Source organism: Fundulus heteroclitus, chromosome 16 (assembly GCF_011125445.2).
Source record: "Fundulus heteroclitus isolate FHET01 chromosome 16, MU-UCD_Fhet_4.1, whole genome shotgun sequence".
Taxonomy (NCBI): Eukaryota; Metazoa; Chordata; class Actinopteri; order Cyprinodontiformes; family Fundulidae; genus Fundulus; species Fundulus heteroclitus.
In genome coordinates this window covers 36,370,592-36,392,046 of record NC_046376.1, presented here as the reverse complement: position 1 = coordinate 36,392,046, position 21,455 = coordinate 36,370,592, and the positions used below count along the sequence as shown (strand labels likewise).

The 21,455-nt window shown below is 39.9% G+C and overlaps 1 protein-coding gene across 9 annotated transcripts in view; it reads right to left on the bottom strand.

Annotated features, from left to right (window-relative positions):
- si:dkeyp-72e1.9 (syntaxin-binding protein 4) overlaps positions 1–21,455 on the bottom strand; it is a 189,076-nt gene that overhangs the window by 5,568 nt on the left and 162,053 nt on the right. For 6 of the 9 annotated variants that reach the window (XR_004933019.1, XM_036148589.1, XM_036148593.1 and 3 more), the window contains exons 14-18: positions 18,093–18,220; positions 17,801–17,893; positions 13,442–13,507; positions 9,947–10,006; positions 7,071–7,265 (exon numbers count right to left, since the gene is read on the bottom strand). Coding sequence is in view for 8 of the 9 variants with exons in the window: in XM_036148589.1 (XP_036004482.1) it covers positions 7,071–7,265; positions 9,947–10,006; positions 13,442–13,507; positions 17,801–17,893; positions 18,093–18,220 (542 nt within the window). In the remaining variant the exon portion in view is untranslated. The remainder of the gene's footprint in view (positions 1–7,070; positions 7,266–9,946; positions 10,007–13,441; positions 13,508–17,800; positions 17,894–18,092; positions 18,221–21,455) is intronic. The other 3 variants (XM_036148594.1, XM_036148595.1, XM_036148596.1) reach the window with 2 other exon arrangements.

Below are 21,455 nucleotides of genomic sequence, written 5' to 3'. Positions count from 1 at the left end.
ACTGTTAAAAAGTGGTAGTGTAAATGGAGCTTATAGGCCCGTTTACACTACACTTTTTTAACTGAGCCGAGCCGAGACCAGTCTGAGCTTGGATCAGTTAACCAAGCCGAGACGACCGTTTACACACCACACTATCCCGGTTCCTTGGTTGCTCCTTGCCTCCTAGTGACGATCTGCTGTACTACTGCTCTCTGGGACTGAAGGCGGAAGCAGCAAAACAAAATGGCGGCGCCCGTAACATTCAGGATTTTATGGTTAGACAGAGTCGGCTTTTGGGACGTGGATAAGACAAACAAACGTCTAATAAGGATTTACAGACTCAGGAAACAACAACAGACACTGAGGTTCATCACACTGCTAAGCAGAATCATCTCTGGAAACCGTGTGGCACGGTAAGGAAGCTAGTATTATTATGAATGTCTGAAATTTGTCTGAATGGAGTGTGAATCGGGACGTGCAGCCAGACACGGCGGAAAAACCGCGGACAGTCAGCTGATTGTAAGCGGATGACGCGGTCTGCTCATGCGCTCTTCGTTATCAGATAACCGGGGGAAAAAAAAATCAGTCCGAGACCTACTCAGGAACTGGTCTGCAGTTAGCGCAGTCCGGTTATGTCTAGCGCGGTCCAGTTCAGTCTGCTGACCATTTACACACAAGAGTTATCTCGGTTACTGAGCTCGGACTGGTCTCGGCTTGGTTAAAAGAGTGTAGTGTAAACGGGCCTTATAAAGCTTGGAACTCCACATTACTCCAGACATTTTTAATTGAGAAAGCTTTCTGGATGTGAAGCGAAACGTCTTCAAACTTCGGAAAAAGGTCCAGTTGTTTGGTGAGAATACATTGGGGTAAATTGTGACACTGATTATTAAAATAAAATAAAGACATTTTAATCCCTGAAACTGTGATTCCATATAAAGGATAGACAGATTCAGTCCAAATTTACTCATTTATGGTTTATTTAAAGTTATATTTCAACATCAATGGCCGATTTTCTACAAGTCTATTGTGCCACAAGAGCTCCTCAAATGTCAGTTTTTAAAGGACACCTATAATGTTTTAAAATTCTTTTTTCCCATTTAAATTATTCAGCTGTGGTCTATACATAGTGGAACTGCAATGCTTTGGTCTGAAATTCTCATTATTGTGACTCTAAAGTCCCCCTTTTTATCCCTGTTCTGAGGTTAATCTGAGAGCAACTTGTTTTGGTGCCCGCTCTTTAAATCTAAAGGAAGGACTTCACACCTCACCCGCCTCCAGGTCACAAAGCATTTCACTTCCACCCCGTTTGGGCTTTTGTGTAGGATGCTGGGAGAAGATTTGATACGTAGCCCAAACTGAGCAGAAGAACTAGGCTTGTGACTTGATGACTGCAATGGTCATGGTGGTCTATTTCTAATATTTTAATTAGCTATTTCTAATATAAGGAATATCACATAGTTTTAGTGATAAAATGTAAGAATACAGTGTACAATTACAATAAAGTAATATATTTAAAATATTAAGTAGGAGTGAGTTGTACCACTGGGAAAAGAATTTCTATGGAAAAATGCTGGATATTTATGGAACTCAGATGAATATTCACAAGACATGTTTCCCAATATTTTTTGGTAAGGGGGGCTCTCAATTCAAACCTAATTCAGACCTTTTTTCTGTCAGTTTCCTGTCAAATAGAGGCCTCTAATGCCAAAAAATTAAAAGGTTCTTCCCCCTCAATGTGGTATTGCTCTGTTTTTGATGTAACTGCCTTTTATCCCAGTTAATTAGAAAACCAGAGAGGGAACCAAAACAGTTAAATACCTCCATGAATAACAGAATAGATTCTTTTGGATTAGACACAAACAGTAATATCTTATCAGGGTAATGTGGCAGAAAGTTTTTTCTGACCATTAACAGAGACAGGTGATATCCTGGTGGCCGGCCTAATTTTGTCACTGGGGTTTTTATAACTACATTTATATAATGTGTGTGTCTTTTTAAGTGATTCAACAGAATTTTGCTAATTAGTTTAGTTTTATTATGGATCAGTGACACATCACGGATGAAAGCTCTAGTTCATTGCTTCTCTCTCTTTTTTTTTTTTTTTTTTTTTAGAAACCCAGACATCTCTGTCCCCAGCAACATCCTCCAGCTCATTCTGGGGGACACCAAGGCGTTCCCAGGCTAGGCGGGAAATAGTGTCTCTCCAGGGAGTTCTGGGTCTTCCCCGGGGTCTCCAACCAGTGGGACATGCCCAGAAAACTCCCAAAGGGAGGTGCCTAAGGGCCATCATGATCAGATTCCCAAACCACCTCAACTGGCTGCTTTTGATGCGAAGCAGCAGCTGTGGCTCTCCATGGTCCCTACCTGCTTGAAATCATGCATCACCGTAACTGTTCCCAAAAAACCAACCATCACCTGCCTCAATGATTATCGTCCTGTTGCACTGACCCTTGTCATCATAAAGTACTGTGAGATGATCCTTCCTCCTCTGACTCATCTGCAGCAGCCCAACACCTATGTTAGGATGCTCATTATGGACTTCAGCTCAGCATTCAACACTGTGCTCCCAGACATGCTGGATCTGAAGCACCACAACCTGGGACTATCCACACCTCTCTGCTCCTGGATCAGTGACTTCCTCACCAACAGGCCCCAGGTGGTGAGGATATGGAAATGCACATCTGCTCCACTGATCCTCAACACTGAAACACTGTTATGCTGGGTCCTCAGCACCACTCTCTTCACCCTTTTCACTGACTGTTCTGATATACGCCCCACAAACATGGTGGTGAAGTTTGCTGACGGCACCACTGTGGTGGATCTCATTTCCAACAATAATGAGACCCACAACAGAGAGGAGGTCCACAACCTGACACAGTGATGCTCCAGAAAAAAAACTAATCCTGAACACCAGCAAAACCAAGGAGGTCATAGTGGACTACAGGAGGCACAGGAAGACTGAACTCATTCCACTCTGCATACAGGGGGAGGCGGTGGAGCATTTGGACAGCATAAAGTTCCTAGGCATCCACATCTCCTCTGACCTCTCCTGGTCTGTGAACCCCTTCCACCTGGTGAAGAAGGCCCCGTAATGGCTTCTCTTTATCAGGAAACAGAAACGGACTGAACGTTCCACTAAGTTGCTGAAAAAACTTCTACAGAGCTACAATAGAAAGTATTTTTCTCAGTGTACCTGTGTGGTACGGGAGCTACACAGTATAGGAGAAGAAGGATTTAACAAGGGTGGTGAGAACAACATGGGAATTGTGGGAGGTCATCTACAGGATTTGGAATCAGTTTGTGTATCACCAGTCCAGAGAAAGGCCAGGCCATCTACACTGATCCCAGCCACCAGGGCAATGCACCGTTTGACCCACTTCAATCAGGTAAACATTTCAGAAGCATTAAATCCAGAATCCTGAATGGGGGTGAAACTTGCCAGGAATCAAAGTTGTAGCTGTGTTGTAAGTTTTTGAAAGTTGAAACCTGAAGGAGGCAGTGTTCTGACATATTTCTATGGAAACAACTATTAACTTCTGAAGTAATGCAAGCCTGTCTATGGTTTTTCCACAGTTACTTCTTTGGCCCTTTTTAGATGAATACTAACCACTAAAGACCAGCAATATTTATATATCCCACCAACTAATGATGAAGGGATAATCTGTGTTGTTCTCTTTACCAACCAAATCATAATGTGTCATCAGTGTGGAGTTGAACAATGTACACAACAGATTAAATAAAGAAAATAATAAATGTAGCATAATTTATGGCATCACACATATGTTGCAACTGACCATAAAATCCTCAGTAGAAAATTCTAATGAGCACATGTTTCCATCCATCTGGCTCTGTAGTGTGGGCAGTGGCTCCTAAGGCTGTTTTATGCTTGCCAGTGTTTTGGTTAGGTTTGGGCCCCTTAAGCAAACTACAGTTCATTTCTAATCGCACTGTTTCCTCAGCATATGCTTAAGCCTTAGGCTCAAATTTGAACTGGTGAATATTAAGGATTTAAACTCATTTAACCATGTGGCCATGTGTTGCAGCAGTTGTCACGTGTTATTGCCCTCTTCTCCTTTCCTCATGTCTCTTCTCTGGTTGCATCCCTGAACTCTTTTGTCCCCCAGATGAGAGGCAGTCTGTCTATATAAAACCAGACAATTTTTCCACTGAAGTGCAGAGTTACAGGTAGTAAGGCTGGGAGGCTTAAGGAATATTAATAAAAAGCATTTTACTCTATAAAACAATCAATGTACTTGAATTCAGTTCAGTTAATTAATATTGCGCAAAATCACAACATGTTGTCACAAGTCACTTTACAAAAAAAGAGTAAAATCAGAATTCAATGGACAAAGAGAGATTAGATATCCCGATTGCAGTTTTTCACAGAGAATCAAGAGTAGACTGATAGAGCTGCAGGGCCTCTGAATTGGGCCTTTTAGCAACATGTCATAGAATTCAATTCACTTCAGTGTTTTGTAGTTTTAACTCACAGCACTTAAGTTTAATCTTGGGTGGAGCAAACATCCTAGAGGACATGTTTAAAACATGGAGTGATTCGTGCTCTTTACATCCAGAGTGCAGCTGATAACAGGCAGTCAGTGTGATCCCATCCAGCTTCATGTCTTCACATATTAGAGTGAGTGAAGTCTGCAGAGACTCAATATGGCAACAAGCAAGGTCTGAATAAAGAATAAAGGCTTTTAGAGTTCTTTAGATTTTGTTTTATGGACATGTTTCAGCTAACATCGGTGTTAAATTTCACACTCTTCTCTTTATTTTTCTGGCAGTCGCACAAAACAAATCACTCCCAATGTGCTTCTGTTATCGTCCATATTTTGTCCTCCTTTTACGTTCGTAGGAGAAATTTTCTCCGCCCAAGCTTCTGTAGTCAAAACTCCTTATACACATATATGTACACATATATGTACACACATATATATATATATATATATATATATATATATATATATATATATATATATATATATATATATATATATATATATATACACGTATGTATGTATGTATGTATGTATGTATATATATATATATATATATATATATATATATATATATATATATATACACACACACACATATACACACACACACAGATATACATATATATATATATATATTTATATATATATATATATAATATACACACACACATACATACATACATACATACGTATATATATATATATATATATATATATATATATATATATATATATATATATATATTATTTATTTATTAATTAATTTTTTTTGTCTGCACCATCAACACCAAGTCAAATTCCTTGTAAGTGCAAATCTACTTGGCAATAAACTTGATTCTGATTCTGATTCTAAACAATGCCCTTTCAGTCAGGTGAATTTGACTCTGATGGCTATGATGCCTAACCCACAGAGCAATTACCATAGCTAGGGAAACCGAAAGAGAAGGATAACGCATCTTGTGATAAAACAATTGTTAGAACTTTAATAATGCTGAAAGGCTTATCACCTCTAATCAATATTGTCTACCAGAGTGGAATGGAGCCATGAAACCACTGATATACAAGAATAAAGTAAGGAAATACAACTTGCAGTAGCTTCACGAGTCATTACTGTAGTCAAAGATTGTGACAAGATAAACAGCAACAAAAGGCAGTAATTTCGGAGTTTTAGAGTTTCAACAAAGATTCTGCACCTGAATCTTTGTTGAGGTATTGAGGTTCAGGTATTGAGGCCTCTAGATTGGGAAGCACTTAGGCTGCTGACTACACTGTGTTAACTGACAAACTAAGTTGACTTTTGGAATCATGAGAGAGCCCATTTTTATACTTCTATGGATTTCGAGGGGATTATACGCATCTTTGATTGTATTTTATTTTTGACTTGAGATATAATTATCTTAAATGGACAGTGTGTAACTAATTTGGCTTTTAATTATCAAAAATCAAATGTTACTTTTATAAATACACATTTTGCCAATGTTTAATATTACAGTAAAAATGAAATCGTTCGTATAGCTTAGAATGAGTAGTTTATAAATACATAGGTGGCGGTGCCCCTCATTTGGCTGTGCAGCCAGATACAATTTTAAATGATTTGTTTATGGTTCCCATGCCTCAGTTCCAGCGGTAAGGTCAGTTCCAGTGGTTCTTTGATGCCTCCACCAAGTGTGAAGGAGGGTCAAGTCGATGGCTCCACCCAGTCTCAAGAGGATCTGGTCAACGCCTTTACCGCTCCCTGCCATCTCTGGGCCCCAGAGCCCACTCCACACCATCTCAGAGCCTGCCTCACAGCTCCAAATAACCCCTGTGATAGCTCCATACTTCCTCGTCCTGCCTTTTCCAGCTACTTGTCAGCTCGTCACCCCTGGACCAACTCCACTCTCCACGGGTCCGGTGGAAGCCTCAGCTCCAGTGTTCCAGGTGGGTACTCCCAGTCCACTGGTCAGATCCTAGACCATCGCTGCTGTTGGCCTCCAGAGCTTTGCCTCCACTACTGCCAGCCTCCAGACCTCTTTCGCTGCCGGCATCCAATGTTCCTCCTGCATGCTCTGTGCCTCTGCGGGATGACCCCCTGGTTGTACCCCTGAACTCTGGTTTTGTAGCTTCCTTCCATAGCCCCTGCTGCCCAACTGGTTGTGGGCGGTGGAGTGTATCCACAGTTCTTTGTATTCTTATATATTTGCATTGTGTTTTCTGCCTTGTCAGGTCCCCTCCCTAGTCCTCCCCACAGCTGTTTAGTCTTCGGTTGATTATTACTCACCTGATATTTTATCCAGTTAATTATTTTCTTGTTGTATTTAGGTTCCTGGTTTCTCAAAAAAATAAACAAACAAATAAACAGAGAATGTCCTCTGGACAGATTCTTCTTTGTTTAAACATTTCGTCTCTTTTCCATAAGACTTCTTTCATCTGAGGAGTTACAGGCGAATGCAAACACTCAACCTACGTAATCTACTCAAGGTTGGAATTGCAATGTGTCTTTCTTTCTTTCACTGATTTGATTTGAATGTAATACCATGTTTCATTCTCCCTCCTAACAATGAAGGACTAAAAGGGTAGAATTCAGAAAAATGGAGGCTTTAGACTCACTTTAGCCACTGCTCCACAGGCTTGCCGCTTGGCAGCCAGCTGGTTCTTCAGGTCTCTGATCTCAGCTTCTAGCAGCTGGATAACTTCCTCATAGTCCTGCTCAGCAGTGGTGGCCTGACGCTGTACTGCCCCAGCCTCAGCTGCTTGCAGACGGCTTTTCAGACGGGTGTTCTCCTCCACAGTCAAACAGGCTTTCTGCAAAGTTCAACACAATGTGCTACAGTTAGGATTTTCATGTGTTGCTCTGATGTATCAAAGATAACTCTTTGAATTACACTGAGCAACATGCACGACAAGTACTGTATATGGTTTACATGTCAACAGCAGTATTTAATTTCATTCATTTCACAGCTTTTGTTAAAAGTCTTACTTCCTCATGAAGTTTTACATTAAAAACAGCCCTCTTGAAAAAGAAGGTAATTATTCATAGGAGTCTTGCTCCCTGATTTAACTAAAAGCTGCAAACTTTGAAGCACAATGTTACGAAATTGGAAATTGGAAATTGGGAAAAAAACATTCACTCTGTACGTCTAGAGGAATCCTACTTTATATGGAAAATAGTCTACTGCAGTATAAAAAGGCCCTTTGCAAAGTTAGAACAGTGATCATTAATAGAGAAGAATAAAAATAATCCTAGGTTTCTAGTACAGTTGCCAAACTTACAGTCATAGCTCTGCTTTGCCATCCATTGCCCAGCTCTTAGCAGTAATGATTTCGTGGTATTCTTTATGAATAAAATTTATTCAATCAAAAGTAAAATCAAAAACGTTTCTTTTGGCTCTTTCTAGTCATACTGAACGAGATGCTCAGCTGCAGAAGTCCTCCCCACTAAACACACGTCACTGAAGATCGGGCAGATGTGGACTCAGGGAATCAAGGAAGGAGCAAACACATAATAGCTGGTTTGCTCTGGCGCTATTTGGTTAGACTCTAAACAATGGGGGCGTGTGGTGCTACAGGGGTGGGACTGGCACACTAGGATAATTTATAGAGGAAACGCTGCCAATGAGTGGAATTAGCATGTTTGAAACGCTTAAACCACCCCAGTTGAACTGAAGTGCAGGACTGTAGTTTAACAGATGCGTGACACATTTCCGCTTTTCTAACCTAAAAACAGCCATCTAAATCCTGTCAAATCACAGTACAGTAGTCAGACACCCGTGAGAAAAAAATTCTGCCCAGATGTCGTGTCAAGACAAAGCAGGGAGACCCTCCAAGACAGCGATGAGAGATCAAAATCACATAATTTGTTGCAGGAGTGAGACAATTTCTCTCGGTTCTGTTGGAGTATGTAGCAATCTTTACAGACCACAAATCCAGAGAGTGTTTTCATTGTTGTTGGGGACTTTTCTCAGGGCAACATGAAGACAGTTCTCCCCCATTTCCATCAGGATGTGAACTCTGCAACTACAGGCTGAATCACACAAGACAGAGCCTACACAAACATTAGGGCAGCATTCAAAACAATCTCTTTCCCCCACCATGGCTCCTCGGACCATCTCTCTGTTGGTTTCTGCATACAGGCTCCTTCAGTAGAAACTCCACTACAAAGCAGGTGAGGGTCTGTTCTGAAGGATCTGTGTCAACATTACAGGACTGTATTGAATGCATGGACCAAACCAACATGCCAATATCAGGGAGTATGCTGAATACATACATCCAGAAATGCATGGAGGATGTCTCTGTGAAAAAGATGGCAAATCAGAATCCCTGGATGACCAATGAGGTACACAAAATGCTGTGGGCACAAAATTCAGTGTTCAAGTGTGGGGATAGAGAGGCACTAAAATCAGCCAGAGTAAACCTGAACTGTGCCATAAGAATGGCAAAGTATGCCTATAGTTAGAAATCCAGGGATCCTTCCATGACCAGACAAACACCAGACACATGTGGCAAGGCATCCAGACCATCACATACTACAAGGCTGGTCCTTTACCCTGTGAGGATGACAAAAACTCTTTCTCAACACGCTCAATAATTACTTTGGTTAGTTTGAAGCTCTTAAGAACTCACTCACTCCTGTGAGAAAATACTATGGTGGATGTATTATTTCATGATGGTGTTGGAGTGTTGTGAAGATGTTTCTGAAAGACATTAGCGCAAAGAGTTCTGGCAAGTCCAGGAATAGGCAGAGTTAATGTGTAAGGGATGCCGTGTCACTGTTTTGTTAAACAGGAATGCTTTCTCTTCAGATATGGAAGCCCAGCCGAGATGAGGACCGAGCAAGCAGAGGACTGGTAATAAGCAAGATGACATAAAGTTTTGTATGATAATTGTATGCATGAATGTGTCATCGCACAGACAGCAACAGACAAGATGGATTTGTATGAGGTCTTGAGGTTGCGGGATTTTGTGATGAAGATGTCTGACTATATTTGAGTACACTGTAACACTGTAAATCCCCCACGTTGGCTATAAGAGAGGCAGCCCTTTGTCTGTTCTGATTTTTGATTCTTGTTTTATCGCTGTTTTTTTGGGGTCCTCTTTAAACTCCCACAATACACACATCCCCTAGATGAACAGGCACTCAGAATTGACACAGCTAAAAACCGGACAATGGTGAGCATACTCAATGCACGGAAGGTAGTGGGCCTCAAAACATACCGGGATGGATGCTCAAAGACTGTGCAAACCAGCTGGCTCATATCTGCACAGACATATTTCTCACAACAGTAGCCCATGCTGTCATTCCATCCTGTTTCAAGACTGCAACCATGATACCGGTGCCCAATAGACCCACAGTTTCATCACTGAAGGATTACTGGTCCGCCACACTCACTCTTATCATGATGAAGTGCTTTGAGAGGCTGGTGAAGGACCACATCATCTCCAAACCCCAACCCTCCCTCCCCCCCTTTCCACTCCAGTTTGCTTACCACTCCAACTGCTCCACAGAGGCCGCCATCTCCTCTGCACTCCATCTGAGCCTGGGAAACCTGGAGAAGAACAACACCCACATGCGTATGCTATTTCTGGACTTCAGCTCAGCATTCAACACAATCATACCCCAGCATCTAGTGAGCAAACTGGCCCCCCCCTTGAAATCAACACTCCCCTGTCTAACTGGCTGCTGAATTTCCTCAAAGAGACTCCAGTCAGTCCAGGTTGCCAAAAACACCTCCAGCGTCATCTCCCTCAGCACCACCTCCCCCCAGGGCTGCAATCTGAGTCCACTTCTCTTCACCCTAATGACCCGAGACTGCTGTGTCAGGTTCAGCATGAACCACATCATTAAGTATGCAGATGACACAGCCGTGGTGGGTCTCATCAGGAACAACAATGAACGGGCCTACAGAGAGGAGATGAAACACCTGCTTGACTGGTGCAACTAATCAATCTGATCCAGAATGTCAACAAAACAAAAGAGATTGTCATTGACTTCAGGAAAAAACAGTCAAGTCACACACCCCTCCTCATCAACAATGCTGCAGTGGAGCAAGTGAGCAGCATTGAATTCCTGAGGGTGCAGATCATAGACACTTTGACATGGTCCCTAGATACCTCTACTCTTGTGAAGAGAGCACAGCAACGTCTGAACCCTCTGTGCTGGATGAGAAGAGCAAACCTTCCTCCTCCCATCCTCGCCACTTTCTATGGAGGGACAATAGAGTGTATTGGCTGCATAACTGTCTGGTCTGGGGCCTGCAATGCCAAGACTGGAAATGTTTAAAGGGAGTGTTGAGCACAGTGGAGAGGATCATCAGGACAGCAGTTCTCCCCATCTGTGACACTGCTCATAGACACTGCGTGACCAGGTCTCGGACAACCATAAAAGACCCCACCCACCTCCATCATGGACTGTTCACCCTGCGGCCTTCTGACAAAGGGTTCAGCAGCTTCAAATGCAGAACAACCAGATTCCACAACAGCTTCATTCCACATGTCATAAGTCTGCTAAACTCCCAATAATTCACCCTGCCATATTTCCAAAACTAGTGACCTTACACTATCAGTTAAAAGTTTAGACTCATCTTTGTATTCAATTGCTTATCTTTATTTTTATTACTACATTTAGGAACTCCTTCAAGACAGTTGAAAAACCATTTTGGGGGACATTGTGGGCTAAAAATACTTGTACTATTAATATTGTCTTTTCTGTAAAGGTATGTGTGAGACAATAAAATGTACACTCAACAAAAATATAAATGCAACACTTTTGGTTTTGCTCCCATTTTTTATGAGATGAACTCAACAATTTAAAACTTTTTCCACATACGCAATATCCCCATTTCCCTCAAATATTATTCACAAACCACTCTAAATCTGTGACAGTGAGCACTTCTCCTTTGCTGAGATAATTCCCACCTGTGAGGTGGGATGGATTATCTCAGAAAAGAAGTGAGAAGTGCTCACTGTCACACAAAACAGAATGTTACTAATCATATTCCCAAAGATAATGGACTTGTGTCTGTGCTTGTTAGATCTCAGTCCTGCATTTTATACAGTTGATCACAATATTCTCCTAGAAAGGTTTAAACATGATGTAGAAATTCAAGAAAGAGCAATAGGCTGGTTTAAATCTTATTTGTTTGACAGATTTCTGTTTGTTCCTGTAAACAATAAATCTCCTATAAATTCCAGGGTTACTTGTAGAGTACCACAGGGTTTTTTGCTCAGGCCAATTCTCTTTACAATAGATATGCTTCCAAGAGTTAAAAATTATAAGAAAGCATGTGAGAAATTTGTTATGCTGATGATACTCAGCAATATTTAGCCATAAATCCTGATTAATTCAGTTTCATCAGTTTTGTAGACAGGCATTTCTTGAAGATATAAAAACTTTTATGACTTTAAATTTTCTACGTTTAAATTCAGACAAAGAAATTGTCGTCTTTGAGTCTTGAAAAATAACCTGCTAAGTGAACCATTTATTCTAAATGGCATTAAATTTGCCTTTGGTAATAAAGCAATAAACCTTGGTGTTATTTCTGACCAGGACATTCCACTTTAAACCCATATGAAACAGGTCTCTAGGATTTCCATCTTTTACCTCCAAAATTTTGCCAAAATTAGAAATATCCTGTCCAGGAACGATGCTGAAAAAGTAGTTAATACATTTGTTCTGTCATGGCTGGACAATCATAATTATTTAGTCCACAAGACTCCAAAAATCCTCCAACTGATTCAAATTGCTGCAAGAGTTCTGATGGAAATTAGAAAGAGAAATCATATTGCTCCTATTTTAGCTTCCCTTCATTGGCTCCCTGTTAACTCCAGAATAGAATTTAAAATTCTCCTTCTCATCAATAAAGCCCTTAATAATCAAGCTCCATCTTACATCTGAGATCTGATTGCTCCATATGTTCCTAACAGAGCACTTTGCTCTCAGACTCGAGGTGATGCCTAAAGTTTCTAAAAGTAGAATGGGAGGCAGATCTTTTAGTTTTTAGGCTACTTTTCTCTGCAGCCAACTCCCAGTTTTAGGCCACGAGGCAGACATTCTGCCTACTTTTAAGACTAGAGTTAAAATTTTCCTTTTTGATAAACCTTAAACTTAGAGTGACTTAGGTTATCCCAAGCTATCTCTGTAGGCTATAGGCTTAGGCTGCTGAAGGACATAAAGACCACTTTTCCTCACTCTGCTACATTCTCGTACTACTCTCCACATTTTCATTATTTGCTATGATTTCAACTTTTACCTGGCTTTATGTTATCTCTCTGTTCTTTCTTTTCATGGTAGCTACATCTGGCCTGGCAATCTGTTTAGTGGTGACAACATCCTGAAAGGGGGAGTGGCTGGGCTACAGCTGCCAACAACTTAACATTTTCCTTCTATAGATGATAAAGTTGGCCCTGTGTTTCAATGGTTAAAACCACCTCTCTCCTAGACATAGCTATTTGCTGAGCTTTTACTTCAATGAATTGTATGTGCTCCATTTCATCCTCTAGAACTGAAAACTGACACAGTTTATCTGCTTAGCTGTGTTTCTCTCCTAGATGAAGCCACTAACGACACTACTACTGCCAATACACTTTTACATTTCTGTCACATAGAAAGTATCCGTGGACCAGTGCTTCTGTGTTCTATGTTCTGTCTTCTCAAACACCCAGTTGGTTAATGGCAGATTTCCACTGCTGCTACATGCATGCTTGGCATGAAGGATTGCTGCAAAGTCAACAACATAACACAAGGAAATGCCCACTGTAGTTATGTGCTCATCCAGGAAGAGTAAACACTGCAAGTCAATTACTCTATGCAACCTGCTGGGTTTCCTTAGATAGAAAACTGTCTACGATTTGATAGAATTTACTTTGTAAAGTGCCTTGAGATGACAAGTGTTGTAAATTGGTGCTATAATATTAATTGTATTGAATAAACTGTAAACCAGGTTTTAAGCACAGGATATGAAGTTTCTTGTCTTCACTCTCACCTCTGATGTCTTCTGTAGCTCATCCTCCAGGCTTTTTTTGCTCTGTTCCATGTCTTTCAGAATCACCTGTCAACAGAAGCAGCAAATCAGTCAGCTAAAGTTCTTCTTTTCTCCCGGAAATAGGAGTTTATGAAGAGTTTGCTCTTCTGCTGCAGGAATAACAAATTTCTCTTCATTCTTCTTCTCAAGCAAAGCCATTAAAAAAAGGCCAGTTTGTGTAAAAAAGAGAAAAGTGCATTTGCCGAGATTTTGCAAAACCAACAATTTTCACATTACAACTGATTTTCACATTATTAGGGCTTTATGTCATAAACCAATAAAGGTATCACAATGGTTCTCAAGCCATGTTCTAATGGCCCACAGCAGTGGGTTGCCAATATAAGGAGGCAAAACCTGACAGTTCAGTTTTATTTGAAAAAAATATAAGAAAAGCCATTACTATGAGGTAAGATCACTGTCAAAATAGACTTGTACATAAAAGGATAGTTGTGTCCATATTAGTCAGCAGCTGTGCATAACAAACATTTGTAAACTCATAAAAATTGAAATCGCATTCAAAAGATACAACATACAGTTTAAATAGTTACAACTTCAATAACTAATAAATACAAATTTCAAGTTTAAATTTGTGCTTTATTCTTCATGAACACAAACAGCAGCGGCTGCTTGAGATACAGATTTTTTCTTTGAGAATACGAATTCACAACAGTGGTCTGACGTCACGGTTTCCAAGGCTGGTTAATGGAGCACAGAGTGCGAAGATAGGAGCCGCGGTGCATTCTTCAGACTGACCATCTCAGAATGCACCACGGCCACAGCTTGATTCGAGACAGTGGAGAGCTCACAGTGGTAAGTTAAACACTCCCTTTTCTGCTGCTGTTGAGCTACTTTGTTGCACCTACTAACCTTCACAGCATTGATCATTAAGGAAAAGTTATTTCTGTCTGCCCACCTTTACAATGATTAATCTAAAAATTGTGTGCAGTTAGTTCAGTTAATTCTTTCACTGAAATGGTAGAAATACCAGAGAAGGGAAGCCATTTGTTACATTTACTACTATACATTTTACCTTTTCTTTCTTGAGAACTATAATAATCTGCATTTTAACCACATATAGTTTTATGGTGTTAAAAGGTGAGAATTTAAAAAACAATTATGTTAACATTTGGCATTTTTTATTTATAGGAAGAAACAGAAACAAAATATGTGAGGATAAACACCTCTGTGCCAATCCTCCAAATATTTTTTAATGAAGGGGACCTGAAACCAGCCGTCAGGCTAAGAAGGGCCACCATCGTCCTCCTCCTTCAGCTGCTGCCCATCCAGAAGGTCCATGGATGGCCACAGGAGATAGAGGTGCTGCTGACCCTCTGCTGGCTGGCCTGCGGTGCATCATATAGGAAAACAGCTTGCCAGTAAGATCTCTTACCTTCATGTCCTTAAATAGAGCCAACAATGACACACAATTGATACATACATTATATTAATTGGATAGAAGATTAAGACATAGCAGCATATTACATAAATTACAAGTTAATTATATATTTGGTACAGGTCAAGTGGAGGCACGCTGCAACAGGCACCACACCAAGGTGAGAAACATCACTGAGCGTGCCTTTGGTGGTCTGAAGACACGGTGGCGTTTCATCTTTTTAAGGGTGCTGGAGGTCTGCCCGACGTTTTCCCCAAAAGTAATCGCCCTCTGCTGCATCATCCTCAATATTTGTATAGAGGTAGGTGACCAGCTTGACGTGGAGGACGAGGAGATTGACCCAGAGGAGGACGCCATCCGGCGGCTGAAGACAGGCAGCTGCTCCAGTTGGCTGCATGTTTAAGTGAACATGACTACATCTGACCTAACGTAGATCAGTTGTAGTAGTCATGTACACATGCTGCTTCATTTCATTTTTTTCACTACCTGTAAAAATACCTAAAATAATCAGTAAATTAATTTCCATTCCAACTATTTTTAATTGTATGTTTGTAGGTGTTTATTTGTATACGATGTTAATAGAAGTTATTTCTTTGTTTTAAACCACGTTAGTAACTGTTAATTTGTTGAATATGTTACACCTTCATTCTGTTCCAAAGTTAAAACATTTGTCTAAAATAAATATCTATTTTTTTTTCATGTATTGTTACTATTGTTTTCTTTCCCTCTTTCTCCTCTCAATTCTTCGTGTCCTTACTCAGAGGAAACTCACTTAGGAAAAACATTTTTAGAATTTATTTATTTATAGATGTTATATTAGGGCTGGACAATATAGAAAAAAAGCATATTGATAAAAAATGCATATTGATCGATAGATAATTATCAAAAAGATTTAAAACCTGGCTCTGATAATATTGCTAAATGACTTACTTTTAATATATCACACACAAACACTCAATCCCAATTAAATTCTTATTTAACCAACGTTTTTAACCAAAACGGATTTTTTTTAAAAGAAAAATAACTCAACTTAAGAGACTTGGGTGATGTTATTAAATACTGATAAAGAATAAACTAAAGTGACCAGCGCTGTTAGGGAGCGCTGCTAGAGAAAAAATTGCAGCCTGGAACTTTATATCGCGGATCAAGAGTGGCGAGTGGTTGTTTGAAGCCAGGTTTTTCAACTGCAGACAACAGCATATCCATCACTGTGAAGCATGTTACTGCATGCGTGATGTCCTTATGCCGCTTGGATGCTTTGTCATTTTATCACAAAGAAGGGAGCCCAGTTTAGCTGCTATACCTGCTTTGTTTTGGAAGAAGTTCCATAAGATTCCTAAGAAGATGACGCGGAGTCGCACGGGGCCGACACAGCTTGCGCTGCTGCGGGAGTGAGCGGCTGAGCGGCTTACGTGATGAAACAAGTTGGTTGCGTTACCAGACTTTGTTTTTACCGGTTCCTTGCAAGTTTTACAAATCACTGTGGTTTATTTCTGTCAGACTGGTGAACAAGTAAACCCCGTTTTGGAACAATTTCCTCCGCCGCTCCTTGCTGCGACATATTTACGTGCTCTGTGTTGTGGTTTGAGAGGGCGGCGTGCCTGGGTCCGCGATTACGATTGGTTGAGAGGAAGCAGTGACTGCAGCATCAACTAATATGATAGGCTAAGAGGAAGGAAGGAAAACTGTCTCTATTACCAACTTTTATCGACCCTTTTTTCCCTTATTGTGCCACACGTCTTTCGACTGATATATATTGTTATTAAATTATCGTCCAGCCCTATTTTATATGCTGCTGTCATCCTTGGGAGACATTTACAATTTATTCCAGCAATTATTGAGTTAATAAAGCAACACGCGTCAGTCTGAAATAAATCTAAAAAAATAACTCTTTTTTTTAAATTACGCACGAACTCTGTAAATAGGGAAGCTTAAAAGTATAATGTTCTCGCCTCAAACGATCTGAAAACGTACTTTTGAAGAACAGCAGCAGAAAAGGGAATGTTTAACTTACCACTGTGATCTCTGCGCTGTCTCGAATCAAGCTGCGGCCGCGGTGCATTCTGGGAAAGTTCAGTCTGCGGAACGCATGCGCGGCTCCTATCTTTGCACTCTGTGCTCCATTAACCAGCCTTCAAAACCGTGACGTCAGACCACTGTTGTGAATTCGTATTCTCATAGAAAAAATCTGTATTCTCAAGCAGCCGCTGCTGTTTGTGTTCATGAAGAGTAAAGCACAAATTTAAACTTGAAATTTGTATTTATTAGTTATTGAAGTTGTAACTATTTAAACTGTATGTTGTATCTTTTGCATGAGATTTCAATTATTATGAGTTTATAAATGTTTGTTATGCACAACTTCTGACTAATATGCTCACATCTGTCCTTTTATATACAAGTCTATTTTGAAAGTGATCTTACCTCAACCTGATCTTCCTTTACAATAATGCACAACTTAGGTTCTCACATAAAACCTTAATCACATCTGGAAAGGTTTGTAGTTGTAATTTTACAAAGTCTAACAAACGTTTTAGGGGTGTGAATCCTTAACCGTTTAACTCTTTACTGTAGATTGTTATAACAGACTTAAATCGATGGCAACCAAACCTCTGCTCAGTTTTTGTCAATATATTTTCAAACCTATCCAGTAGTCTTTGTCAGTTCTAGATTGCAAGCCTTCAGAATTGATAGACTACTGGATAGAGCTCAAAATGAATTCACAAAAACTGAGCAGAAGTCCAGTGTCCTTCGATTTAAGCCTGTTGCAGTTGCCATGACTCGGATGATTCAGAATGTGCATAGGATTACTGCAGCTAAGTACGACAGCTGGTAAGAGATCATGGGTTTCAGAAACAGATTTGCTCATATGGTTCTATCAGAGGATTATTGGTAGTATGAAGATAGGTTTCCACAGAGAGCAAATTCACCTTAAGCTGCTTCATCTGGGTCTGCAGTTGCTTCACTTCGGTCTGAAACTGCTCCATCTCCTCACTGCTGTAGCTGCACTCTGATTCATAAGTCTGCAGGTGCACACAGTGATTTATACACATCATGAGACTGTTCTTTGAGTGCATGTTTATTGGGGATACCTGATGTGTGATTTCTTGATTTTAAAACATGCACCTCTGTCCATGTGTTCTTGTATGTCTTTTCTGGGGCAAGCTTATCAGCCATATGTTTTGGACATTGAGTGTTTAAAAAGGCTCTGATAGAACTTACAGGTGAATGAAATGCTGATGTGTCCATCAAACTGGCTGCTTCATGATATGAGAAGGTGAAGGGACCATATCCTAAACCCAACTCCTCTAGGTCCTCCTGGAAGATGTTCCGTGAAGCTTCGACAAAATCTGAAAGCAGAAAAAGCTACAATTATAGTTGCCAAAAAGGCTGGGAAAGTAAAACAACGTGAACTTTTAAGGTGTTGTAAGATGTAGGTTTTTCACATACCTCTGAGTTCTAAAATATGTTCACATTCATGCTTCAGTATAAAATTATATACAGAGAAAATAGGGTACTTTTTATTTACTTTTAGGGGATCTAGATTTAAAAGCAGAAATATTAAGTGATCCGTAAACTGTAATGTACATTTCAAAGTGTATGCAAACCAGAGAGAAATCAGCTGATAACACAAATTGGTGAAATTCGGCTTGATCAGTCCTGATCGGCTAGGAGTAAAGTCAAGATTGGATCTTTTTCCTACCATATCAAAAAGCCCTAAAAGGGAATCAAGTTCTCCCACTACCTTCCCTTCTAGCTGGAGTCAGAGCTAGAGATGTTCACCACTCTGCATTGATACTGCAAACAAAGTGTGCATGGCTGGGTTGCTAATGTTAAAGCTTTACAAGTGGTCCATAAGTTTAAACAGCATGCCCGACTAAAGAACATTAAACAAACAAACAAAAAAATTATTAAAAACTGCAAAACAAAAAACAAAATAACTCTGCCAAAGTTACTCTCTTTGGTCACCTTGTTGTCCCCAAGAAAAGATAAAGGAGGATACCTAGAATTGTGACATTAAAACACAAGAATGAACAGAAGTAAGTTATTTTGTAGTTCTAAACACACTTTTTTCTTTCCGGCAACTCTGGGTAAATTTCCAAACAATAAATTTCCAAACAACAAAAGGGGGAAGGACTGTGCCAACCTTGAGGCTAACTCAGAAGTGATGGTGGGAGCGGTGGGGAGTGGTTCATGGTGTAACAAGATGGACAGCAATCGAGTGGTGTTTTGTCTGTTTTGTGGCAAACATATGAGTAAACATATAAACATAAATTAACGCAATTTTATTTTTCATGTGTGGTCAGGATAACAGATGGTGGGACCAGAGGCACAGGGGACATCTCAACAATTGGATATGCTTATAAATTCGTTTTGGGAATGGTAAAAGTGTTTTGCATGTTATTTATTTTTCTGAAATGTAAATTATGTTTCTTACTTGTAAAATTCCAGTTTGTTCATGTTAATAATAAATCTTCCTCAAACTCTAGGGTCACTTGTGGAGTACCACAGGGTTCAGTCCTTGGACCAATTCTATTTACTATATATATGCTTCCGATTGGCAAAATTATCAGACAACATGGGATTAATTTCCACTGTTATGCTGATGACACTCAGCTACATTTATCCATGAATCCTTATGAATCCAATCAGTTACTTCAACTGCAGTCATGTCTTGATGACATCAAAAGTTGGATGACTTTAAATTTCCTGCACTTAAATTCTGACAAGACATAAGTTGTAATCCTTGGACCAGAGTCCTCAAAAATAAACTTCTTAATCAATCACTTAATCTGGATGGCATTAACTTGGCCTCTGGTAATAAAATAAAAAATCTTGGTGTTATTTTTGAACAAGACATGTCATTTAAATCCCATATTAAACAGGTTTCCAGAGTTTCCTTTTTCACCTCAGGAATATCGCCAAAATTAGAAACATTCTGTCCAGGGGTGATGCTGAAAAACTAGTCCATGCATTTGTTACTTCAAGGCTGGACTATTGTAATTCTTTACTATCAGGAAGTCCACAAAATGCAGTTCAAAGTCTTCAGCTGATCCAAAATGCTGCAGCAAGAGTTCTGATGAAAATCAACAAGAGGGATCATATTTCTCCCATTTTATCTTCCCTTCATTGGCTCCCTGTTAAATCAAGAATAGAATTTAAAATTCTTCTTCTAACGTATAAAGCCCTTAATAATCAAGCTCCATCATATATCAGAGCTCTGATTACCCCGTATGTTCCTAACAGAGCACTTCGCTCTCAGACTGCAGGTCTGCTGGTGGTTCCTAGAGTCTCTAAAAGTAGAATGGGAGGCAGATCCTTTAGCTATCAGGCTCCTCTCCTGTGGAACCAACTCCCAGGTTTTGGTCCGTGAGGCAGACACCCTGTCTACTTTTAAGACTAATCTTAAAATTTTCCTTTTTGACAAAGCTTATAGTTAGAGTGGCTCATGTTACCCTGAGCTACCTCTATAGTTATGCTGCTAAAGGCTTAGGCTACTGGAGGACATCATGGTCTAATTTTCTCACTCTACTGATTTCTACTGTTCTTCAGTCTACTGTTCTCCAGTTTTGCATTGTATTACATTGAAATGACTGTTGTCATTTCAGCTTTTAACTTTTTGCTCTTTCTCTTTTTTCTTCATAGTAGGTACACCTGGTCTGGCGTTCTGTTAACTGTGACATCATCCAGAGAAGACGGCTCACCCGCTACTACCATCTAATGTAGAACAGATTACTAGATCAATGTGTGCTTCTGTGCTTTTTTGTCTCTCTTGTTGTGTCTCTGCTCTGTCTTCTCTAACCCCCAGTCGGTCGAGGCAGATGACCGTTCATACTGAGCACGGTTCTGCTGGAGGTTTTCCTTCCCGTTAATGGGTGTTTTTTCTTTCCACTGTCGCTTCATGCTTGCTCAGTATGAGGGATTGCTGCAAAGCCATGTACAATGCAGACGACTCTCCCTGTAGCTCTACGCTTCTCCAGGAGTGAATGCTGCTTGTCGGGACTTTGATGCAATCAACTGGTTCCCTTATATAGGACATTTTTGGCCAATCTGTACAATCTGACCTAATCTGTATGATTGAATTTGACTTTGTAAAGTGTCTTGAGATGACATGTTGCATGAATTGGCGCTTTATAAATAACATTGAATTGAATTGAATTAAAAGCGTTCAGTGGGTTGTTAATTTGTTTTCTGAAATGTAAATTTGTTTTCTAAAATTATTTTTGTTACGCAACTTTTAAAAGTGTTTTGTGTGTTGTTAAATTGTTTTCTGAAATGTTAATTTGTTTCAAGCTTTGTAGAACTGTTTCAGATTTCTTATTGGTGGTTTGCACTTCCTGGCCACTGTAGATTTTCCTCTAATGCAGGTGTCACCAATCTTTTAGAAGTTGAGAGCTACTTCATTGATATTGTGTCATACGAAGGGCTACCTGTACTGACCTTTGAACTAGAAGAGTCAGAGCTCACCTTAACTTTATGTAACATAAACATGTTTTATTGCATTTATCATTTTAAATCAATGTAAATACAAGTATGATTAAAAAAAGAGCAGCTAATTAAAATAACATTTTAGATACAGCTCAC